Source organism: Arachis duranensis, chromosome 4 (assembly GCF_000817695.3).
Source record: "Arachis duranensis cultivar V14167 chromosome 4, aradu.V14167.gnm2.J7QH, whole genome shotgun sequence".
NCBI lineage: Eukaryota > Viridiplantae > Streptophyta > Magnoliopsida > Fabales > Fabaceae > Arachis > Arachis duranensis.
The window spans coordinates 16,044,097-16,054,515 of record NC_029775.3 but is presented as its reverse complement, the minus strand read 5'-3'; the positions used below and the strand labels follow the sequence as shown (position 1 = coordinate 16,054,515).

At 37.1% G+C, this 10,419-nt stretch overlaps 1 protein-coding gene across 2 annotated transcripts; it reads left to right on the top strand.

Annotated features, from left to right (window-relative positions):
- The first annotated feature begins 592 nt into the window (after positions 1-592).
- On the top strand, positions 593-5,852 carry LOC110279903 (uncharacterized). Of its 2 annotated transcripts, XR_002373643.2 has the most exons (4): positions 593-1,169; positions 1,256-1,393; positions 4,650-5,013; positions 5,091-5,852. XR_002373643.2 is itself a non-coding variant. In XM_052261038.1 (3 exons), the coding sequence occupies exons 1-3, from the start codon at positions 4,583-4,585 to the stop codon at positions 5,137-5,139; spliced, it is 378 nt and encodes a 125-aa protein (XP_052116998.1). In that variant the 5' UTR covers positions 4,357-4,582; the 3' UTR covers positions 5,140-5,852. The 2 variants fall into 2 exon arrangements, 1 of the variants encoding a protein (XP_052116998.1); XM_052261038.1 differs by lacking the exons at positions 593-1,169; positions 1,256-1,393 and having other exon boundaries at positions 4,357-4,839; positions 4,942-5,013.
- The last annotated feature ends 4,567 nt before the right edge of the window (positions 5,853-10,419 follow it).

The window sequence follows — 10,419 nt, the reverse complement described above, 5'->3', positions numbered from 1 at the left end:
CAAACTTTTGTAAAGTTTTAAACATTTATATATTCATACTAAGATTTCATACTTTTCTATAAAGTGTTTAAAAAGTAGAGTGCAAAGACTATGTATTACCTTATTTATTACTTTAATTTTCAAGGACGAAAATTTTTATAAGGTGGGTAGGATGTAACACTCATAATTTTTGAAAAAATATTATTATGAGTTAATTTCAATTTATTTATTCATTAAAGACTTTATTTTTAGAAATTATTTTATTAAAAGCAATTAAATCAAGTTTTGACAATTAAATTAAAAAATTTACTTAATTTTATAGTTATTGAATCATTTTCTATATTTAAATTATACAGGTTAACAGTTGCAAAAGAATAATAATATTATACAATTTAGTTAAATAATAGAGATTCTAGAATTTAATACTTTAATTTTATAAACAAAAAAATTAATTAAATTATCTTTAATTTTAAATTAAAATATTCGATTAAAAATCAATTAGTAAATTAATAATCAAATAACATTTTTAAAATAATTTTAATATATTAAAATTAGGTTTTTAATTAAATACTCGGGAAACAAAAAGGGGTTAAGAAAGGGAAGAGACAGCTGCGAATGCAGGAAGAAGAAAAGAGAGAGGGAGGAGTCATGCCCTGTTGTTGCCGCCGCAACGCCACTGCGCCGTCGCCACCATTCCATGGAGCCGAGCCCGTGTCGCCGTCTCAAATGAAGAGGATGCCGCCAGCTCTGTCGCGACTGGTTGCTACCGAGCTCGCCGTCGGAGACCGCGTTGCTTCACCGCTGCTGCATCGCCGTTGATGAAGCTTCTGCCGCCATTGTGAACCGCAAACAGAGGAGAGGAAAAGAGATGAGTTCACGAGCGAGAAGAGGAAGCGGCGCTGCCTTTCCATCGCCGCTGCTACCAAGGTCTGTGGAGGAGAGCATCGTTGTGGGTGGCATCCACCGTCCGAGCTGCCAGTAGAAGGATCCACCGCCGCTGAACCCTAGCTATCACTGCCGTTGGAGTCACCGTGGTTGCCGCTGGCGAAGTGTTTCTGAACGCCGCTGCTACTGAACCACCTTAGTCACTACTTCGGTCCCATTCAACCACCACAGCCTCCTCTGTTCTTGTCTTCGTATCAACACTGCCCTTTTCCAGTTTCAATCCCAATTCTGCTATTTCTGAATATGTAACTCCTCTATCCTTGCTCTGTTGGTATTTTATTTTTCTGCTATGATATTCTTTTAATTATGACAGTGTATGCCTCTGTTTTAGTTCTGCCAAGGTATGTTTGAAAAATTAAAATTGGTGATGCTGCCACCGTTTCGGTCACGTTGGAATCACCGCTGCTGCCATGAAACAAAAAGGAAAGGGAGTTACCATGTTTAACCTATGTGAATTCAGCTTGTCGAGGTAGGAGCACCTTTCTTAAACTTGTTTTACTTTCCAGAGTTGTTATAAATCGATATTAATGCATAAAATACATTTTTGTGATTTCGTAAATCTTATGAATTGAATTGAGTTATTTTGGATGAATGAATTATTAGTTCGATTGATAGATTAATCGATTCAAAAAGTTGGATATTCTGATTAGTTGATTGATGTTGTTAAAGTGGTTTTCCTTGAATTATTGGAAGAGATTTAATATTGGCATTTAGTTTAATTTTGGGAATGGTTTGATTTTAGAAAAGATTTAATATTGAAATTTGATTTGATATTGAACCCGATTTGATATCGGAATCTGATTTTTAAAACAAATTTGGAAAGGACTTGATATTTGAAAATGGTTTGCTTATTGAGAATGATTTAATATTTTTGAAATGGTTTGAACAGGGTTTGCGGAATGGTTTGGTTTGAAACTGTTTGAGAAGACCGAGAATTCTGAATTATTGATTGACGCTGTTGAATGAAGTTGGTTTAAATTGCGATTTATAGGATTGGTTGATTAAATACTTGATTTTGTAATTTCCTTGGGTTGAGTATTGTTGTGATAATGGTTATTGGAAGTGATTTAAATGATTAACAGGCGTTTGGTTTGGTTTGGTTGGGACCCGAAAAGGATGGCAAAATCCGAGTTTTAGAAGAGATGCTGCAAAATTTTATAAAATTAGAAGTTTCATTTGAAGTAATTAGTTTTTAAACATTATATGTTTTAAGATTGATTTATTTATCAAAGAAAGAATTATGTTTTGAGTTGGGGTTGTTGATGAACTTAATGGAAAGAAGGATGATGAGGATTGACTTTGAGATATGATTTTTGAATGAATTTGGAGATGAGATATGGATTAACGAATAATGATGATATTGAGAATGACTTAGATATTGATGAATGTTGAATAAATTATTCATATGGCTTATGAAATTGAGTTATCTGAGACACGAGTTTTCCTGGGTAGATGCAGTGGCTTGCCACCACTTGCTCCAGGTTGAGACTCGATACTCTGTTGACTCTACGACGTAAGGGTGACCTGGCACTTATAAATTCCTGGGAATGGTACCCCCATTGAGCAATTTGATATTTATATATGAGAAAAAGCTATGCATAGACTCATGGGGATGCGCGTCGGGGGAAAGTCTAATGGTTTAGCAAACTCGACTTGTCGGGTTGGCTGTATAACTAATAGATGAGCTCATTAGTCATAAGACAGGCATGCATTATATGCATTTGTATGCTTTTCTTGGGTATGAATTTATTTTGGTTTGCTTAATTGTTAGACTGTTCTTAACTGCTACCTGAACTATTTGCTGTAAATGCTACCTAAACCTGTGCTTTCCTTGTCTGTTTTGCCTGTGTTTATCCTAGTGTGCTACTTTTGAGAATGAGCTTTGGTGCTGAATTGATGATTGTGTGGTTGGTTTCTGATTAAGATTCTCTTATAAGAAAAGAAAGATTTTGGATTTCTGAAAAATTAAATATTGTTTCTTTGAATGGGTTTTGAATGATTAGCTACTGGTTTTTAAAAGATTAATAAGGCTATGATAATCACTAAGCTCGAAAACAGTTTTCTTATTAAATATTTTCTGATGACAATTCTGAAACTCCGTGGTGAGACCATGTGGTTAGGTTCTCACCCCCTACAGCTTTACCTTTTCAGGAATTGGGTGAAGGAGCATTATGAAGAGTTATACTGCGTTTTGGTTTATATAATATTGTATTAATTAGATAATTTTTCTTCCTTCGTCTTTGTTATTATAATTTTATAAGAGGGATAGGAGTTGTATGTAAGCAATTATGTAAGAAGTTTTGTATATGAATCTATGCCTGTTTGTGATCTTTGGTGCTTAACGTCAGCTAAGCTTCTGATTTATAGCTACTGTGGGTGAAATATTCGTCGGTTTGTTAGTCAGGATATCCGTAGCCGACTAAGTGCGAGATTCGAGGTAGAAGTTTGTTACGATAGAGAGTTATCTATTTTGATTTTGTTTGACCCTGTCGAGGTATAACCCAGTTTTGCCAATGTATTAGGGATATAATACATAGCCCCCAAGCTTGACTTGCCGAACTTACGTTTAGCAAGTTGAGCTTTTGTCATGCAGTTATACCTCAGTTGTGGATGAATATGTTAGTCCCTAAGCTCAACGCGCGTTGTTGTTCTTCAAGCTTGGGTTTTTGATGAAGCAAATGAAATAATAACAATAATAATAATAATAATAATAATAATAATAATAATAATAATAAAATGATAATTAATAATGATTGTACCTCGTGGACTGGGTTGCAATAAATTCATGTGTATTTCTCTAGGTAAGATCTGGACCGTTCTTTTAATTAGGTTATGCGAATAGTTATCTTTTGAATTACCCACTAAGTTAGTGGGTAGTAGTGATGGTAAAATAGTTATCTTTTGAATTACCCACTAAGTTAGTGGGTAGTAGTGATGCTTTATTACCGTTTCCATTTTGGAAAAAGACACGAAAAACTCGTGCTTCTGCCTATTGTGATAATGAATCACTGCTTGAGCTTAAAGCTCTAAAATTGATCAAGGATGGTTCCGCTATTGGCATCGAGCTTCTCCCTTGTGGCAGTGAGGAGAGGGTTTGTAAGAGGAGGGGGCACTAGACTTACTTTTATATGTATATCCCCTGTTTTTCAGAATTTTATTTGAAATTTCCATTCTCTGACTTTGAATGTAAGGTTCTGACGCAACTGAAATATGCTCCCTTGTAGTTACACCCAAACTCATGGGTTTTTTTTGTGAGCTTTTGAATGTTTGATGTCTTTTCTGGAATTTTCTGCGTCTTTAAATATTTTATTTTCTCTGTTTCAATCTAAGAGAGTGTGAAAAGGCTTGTGGGTTTACCATAGTAGCTTCCTTGGTCGTTCTTTATTTTCAAGAATTTCAAATCTATGTTTGTGAAGGTTCGGTCAGTAGAGACCGGATACCCTTTCTATTTGGATGGTCTGTTGATAGAGAGATTTTCAATGTATTGGTATCCAGAGCCAATACAAATTCTTGAGGATGTGGAAAAAATATGAAAAAGAAAATATGTTTTTAGATTTTTTGATAGAGTGTTTTGCGGCTGGTGAATGTTTGTCAATTTCTGAATTATTGAATTTTGAGAAGGAGAATGACAAAGAGGGGTTGAAGGATTATATAGGTAATGTGTTTTTGTGTTGTTTTTATTTGTTGGCTGCTAATTGTTGACATAACGCCACATTTGTTTGCAGGTGGGAGGGTGCCTCATTTAACTAATTCTGAAAAAGAAAGGCGAAAAAGGTGGCATCAATTTAGGGGTAGTGAAGGAAACTGGTGGGGTATTGCTCACTCCAGTGCCCGACCTCATCCTTCTCAAAAAAGGAAAAGAGTTGAGCCCGAGAAGTCACTAGAGGTGCTTTCCGAAGAGGACAAGGTCGATAGGTTAGTGTTAGAAAAGTAGAAAAAACTTCATGGATTTATAGAAGAGGTGAATTCTCAATCCCTTTGGAGTGATCAATATCCCATTTCTGAGCTTGATGATAGGGTTTTCCAGTATCCCAGGGATATGAGGTTGACTCGCCTTTTGGGTATGGAAGGGATGGGAAGTTTATCCAGGTTGGTACACTTTTGTTTGCTATTTAGGTTGTGCTATTTTTATATGTTCTTCATTATTCTTTTTATTTTTGTGGTAGATTGTGGCTTCTCCTTTGTTGTGTATTGGTCATGCTACTGAGCTGCTAGGTGCAGAACAGCATGATGTTACTGAAAGGGTTGTGAATTTGGAGTGGTCTGTGAAAGAAAAGGAGAATGTGATCATCGATGTGACCTCTAAGATAAAGGATAGGGAGGAGGAGGTTGCTAAGCTTCAAGATCAGATCTGTCTTCTGCAAAATGAAATTAAGGAAAATGACAAGGTCAAGGGTAAGATGACCTCCTATATTCACGAGTTAGAAAATGAGGTTTTGGAGATGTTTGCTGCCAATTTCGACCGAGCTGTGAGCTAGGTAGATGTATTTACGCCCGAGTTCGATGTTGGGAGACTTGATGTGATGAAGATTGTAATGGATGGCGAGCTTGTTGAAGATGAGGCGGGTGAGGAGCATGATGAGAATGTTCCTCCCCCCTCTCATAAAGATTAATAAGTTTGTGAATACTTTTGATAATTTGTATTTTGAAACTTTGATTTGATGACCGATCTAGCGTCGGTGTGTTTGTTTGAACTAATTTCTGACATATGATGTTGGGTTAAACTTGAAATATTTGAAAGCTTATTATTGTATGTTGCTTAGATGTTGTATCCAACTTTTCGATTTGCGTTGGTTTGGATGAAATGATTTAGTAGATAGAACAGTGTAGTGAATAGAAAGGAAAGAATATGTTTCATTCGGGATATGGAAAAAACCTTCAGTTTGAATGGCGTGGAGTAGTTGGCCTCGTTAAAAACTGTCAAAGTAAAATCATCCTTAGGAAAAAAAATCTCGTGATCAGGAAAAAGAGTACCTTCCCACTCCAACTTGTTTACAGTAAAAATTAACTATAATAAAACTTCAAAGATGAAATGTTCCAAGTGTTGGGTAGGGGCGTCCCGTCTAAAGTTTCTAGGTAGTAAGCCCCCTTTTCGGCAACTTTGGAGACTTGGAAAGGTCCTTGCCACGTTGTTGCTAATTTTTCATGTCCTGTGGGCTTTTAGACTTCCTCTATTTGTCTCAGCACTAGATCTCCTTGTTTTAGTACCTTTGGTCATACTTTTTTATTATACTTCCTTTGCGTGGCTAATTACATGGACTTCTGTTGGATTTCGGCTAAGCTTCGTTCCTCGCTTATAGTATCAAGTTTGACTAATCTGGCATCCATATTGGCATCTTCGCTAAAGTACTCAGTCTGACTTGAACCTTGAGCGATCTCCATTGGGATCATAGAGTCCGTGTCGTATACTAACCGGAATGGGGTTTCATTGGTTGTGGATTGTCGTGTTGTATTGTAGCTCCACGGTATTTTTGGTATTAGCTCAGCCCAACGTCCCTTAGCATTTGTTAGTTTTTTCTTTAAGGCCTGTAAGATTATCTTATTAGCTGCCTCTGCGAGCTCATTACTTTGCGGGTGTTCAACAGAGGAAAAATGATGCTTAATGTGAAGGTCAGTTAAAAATAATGCAATTTTCTTATTAATGAACTATCGACCATTATCAGAAAAAATTTCCCTAGGTAAACCATATCTACGTATGATTGATTTCAAGATGAAAGTGCGTACTGATATACCCCATTTTAAGGGTTTATCTTGTGTTGATTTTAGGGTTTTATCAATAATTCCGCACGCTTTCTAGATGAAAATACAAGACTTTGTGTTCCTTTCCTAATTTTGCCTCATGGATGAAAACATGCTTATTTTGCACTGAATTAGATACATTTCTAATCTTCTCTTGGTGCCATTCGATGCCGTGACCCGTGTGTTAAGTGGTTTCAGAATATAGGGCAGGGATGGACCGGAAGAGAGAAGGAGGACGGGTGCAAAGGAAGGGAGCATGAGAATTGAACTTTGGAAATCTCAGCATGAGCGCGTGCGCGCACTTGACGCGTCCGCGTGGATTGAGCAGTTAGAAGTCGAAGCCAAGAGCCAAGTCACGAGCCGGCTTGCGTAGCGGCTAGGCCATGATCTTCGTGGGCGCGCACGCGTACATTACGCCTCCGCGCACATTACAATATGCCCCGTGGCGCGCACGCGTACATTGCGCATGCGCACCGATGTTCGAATGTGATTTTTTAAGAGCCACGTGACTTGGGCGTGGAGGCAGTTGGGAATCCCATTTTGGGGAAGTGCCCTGGCGGGAAAAGCTTAAGAAGACCAAGGGAACAAGGGTTAAGGACTTTTAGCTCATTTTTCTAGATTCTAGATATTTTGAGGAGATAGTTAGTTACACTTGTGGAGAAGGAGAGAGATTCAAAGCTCTTATTAGGGTTCATCTTCATCCAATTTCTGAATTTTCATTCACTCTTTGGTGAGATCCATTGCAATTCTCAATTCATTTTGTTCATGTCATAGATCTTCTTCTCCAATCTCAAGTAGTGTTTGTATGACTTTCACTCTTTCTCACCAAATGTTTGATGAAATGCCAACACTAGTTATAGAGTAAAAGTTTCTTATTTGGCATAGGGTTTGGGCCATTAGAACAAGTTGAATAGTTGTGTCAATTGTTGATTTGGAATTAGGGATTGCTAATTGACTTGGAGTACACTAAAGCTAGATTTCCATAAGGTAAAGCTAGGATTTGTGACTCAAGTTGATTACTCTCATTTGACTTTCCTCTATGCTTAGGGGTTAACTAAATGAAGCAAGACCTAATTGTTGTCATCATTGAAGGAACTATAAGGATAGAATTTCTAATGCCAACCCTAAGCCAAGTCTTTTAAGGATTGATTGTTTGTTTTCTATTTTGCTAAAACCTTCAAAGAATCATAACAAGGCTTCCTAATCAATAAGATGCACACTCTAGCAATTCCAAGGGAGGACGACTCGGGAGACTAGTACTCTTAGTTATAGATTGTAGGATTGTTTGGTGCGAAGTTTAAGTGTCGATTAGACTATACTCACGATCATATTCATCATTGAATTCTAAATCGACATGCTAAATTTCGTTTATCACGTACCTTGTCCGAGGTTATTTTTGCAAGTGGTTGTGCTTCTACCCACTTAGTAAAATAATCAATTGCGACTAAGAGGAATTTTACCTTTCCTGGTGATATTGAGAATGGTCCTAGGATGTCCATCCCCCATTTGTAAAAAGGCCAGCTAACATTTGAAGTATGCAATAGTTCGGCCAGACTACGAATGAGTGGTGCACATTTCCGGCATGCGTCGCATTTTTGTACTTTGTTCATGCAATCTTTACACAAGCTCAGCTAGTAATACCCTGCCTGTAGGATTTTCGTGGCCAAGCTTCTACATCCAATGTGGGGGCCACAGATGCCATCATGAACCTCGGCTATGGCGGCTTCTGCTTCTGATGGTCCGAGGCACTTCAGTAATGGTCGAGAGAAACCTCGTTTGTACAGGTCGTCCCCCATGATGGTGTAATAGCTTGCTTTATGTCTAAATGACCTTGGTTGTTTGTTGTTTGGTACTTCTTTAGTTCTTAAATACTGAATATATGGACTTCGCCAGTCTTCTTCATGTGTCACACTTGAAAAAATCTTGATACCTAAACTCAATTCTGTTAGCGTGAGATGTGACATAGTATCTATTGAATTAGTTATTCTGGAAGCAACCAATTTAGATAAAATATCGGCCCTTTATTTTTGTTCCTAGGTATGTGTGATATTTCAAAATTTTGAAAATGTTGTATCATATCTTTTGCTGTATTTAAATATTTTTCTAAGAGCGCATCTCCTACCTAAAAGTGACCAGTAACCTGTTGTACTACAAGGAGGGAGTCGCAGTATACCTTTAGGCTTTGGACTTCGATCTTTCTTGCTAGTCTTAGTTTGGCTAATAATGCTTCATACTCGGCCTGGTTATTACTTGTTTGAAAAAGGACTTTTATTGATTGTTCGGTATGCACTTGGTGCGGATTTTAAAATCACAAACTAATCGGCAAGTACACCGGGTCATACCAAGTAATACCTCAGGTGAGTGAGGGTCGATCACACGAGGATTGATGGACCAAGCAATAATAGTTGAGTGATTCACTTAGTCAGACAAGCAGAAAATTGTGTTTCGAGGTTCAAAAGTATTACGCAGTGAATCAAGGATTTGGAAAGCAACAGTAAATGAGTTATAAGAATTATGTGAGAGTAGAGTTAAGGTTTTAGAGATATTTATTTTTACGGATTTATATTTCTTACCAATTATTTTAAATCATGCAAGATTCAATTGATGAAAAACTATAATTGACTAAATCCTAATTCCTTAGTAATTTAGTCTCCTCTAACCTAATCAACCACCAATTCCTTGGTCACTTAATATAGATTAAAGGGTTAGGTTCAATTCTAGTTTACTAGCCACAAAAACCCTAATCACCCAAATATAAGAGGATTATATGTCACGTATCCCGTTAAGTCCAGGAAATTAGTGATTTAGGAGGAATTTACTTTCAAGCTCGTATTCAGGTGCGATAACTTTTCCAAGAATCAACAAGAATTCAGTAGAACAAGAGTTATTTTTCAATATACTCAAATTCATAAAATGAAAAATGAAAGTAATCCTAGTATTTAAATCAATAGATTGATTAAAATAGAGTGACAATAGTTTTAATCCATAGAATAAACAGAGCTCCTAACCTTAAAAGTGAGATTTAGTTGCTAATGGCTGAGAGAGAGAGAGCCCGAAGGGCTAAATATTTTCCCTTTTATATCTAACCTAATTTGATTTGAAAATAAAATGAAACAATAATTACTAAAGCCCGAAAGATCGTGCTTGGGAATAGAAATAACCAAAACAAAATAAAATATAATAAAAATAACCCAAATCTAAATAATGAAGCCTCTTCATAAAAGTGGATCCGCGCTATCGGCGCTAAACGCCAGGTTCAACGTTTAGCGCCTCACGAGGCAGAAAGCTTCATTTTGTTGCCGTCTTTCTGGTGCCAAACGTCAGACTTGGCGTTTAGCGCCCCACGAGATAGTAAGTCACAAAGCACCTAGCACTAAACACTCAGGTCCGCGTTTAGCGCCGCTTGAACAGAATCAAAAGGTGAAGTTTCGGGTGTCCTGGCGCTAAATTCCAGGTTCAGCATTTAGTGCCGCCTTCACAGAATAGTGGCACATGTTACGAGATGCTTGGTCACTAAACACCAGATATGGCGTTTAGTGCCAGCTTAGCAGATTCAAAATTCTTCTCTTTTCTTGCTCACGAACTATGCCAACCCGATTCAAACTTTACTAGAAATAATTAAAACAATAGAGCGACTCAAAGTAGCATCCAAATAGGCTTCAAACACTAAAATCTCAGTAAAACTCAATAAATTCATATCTAAAATATTAAGAAAATAAAGCAAAGATGCTCATGCATCACAACATCAAACATAAA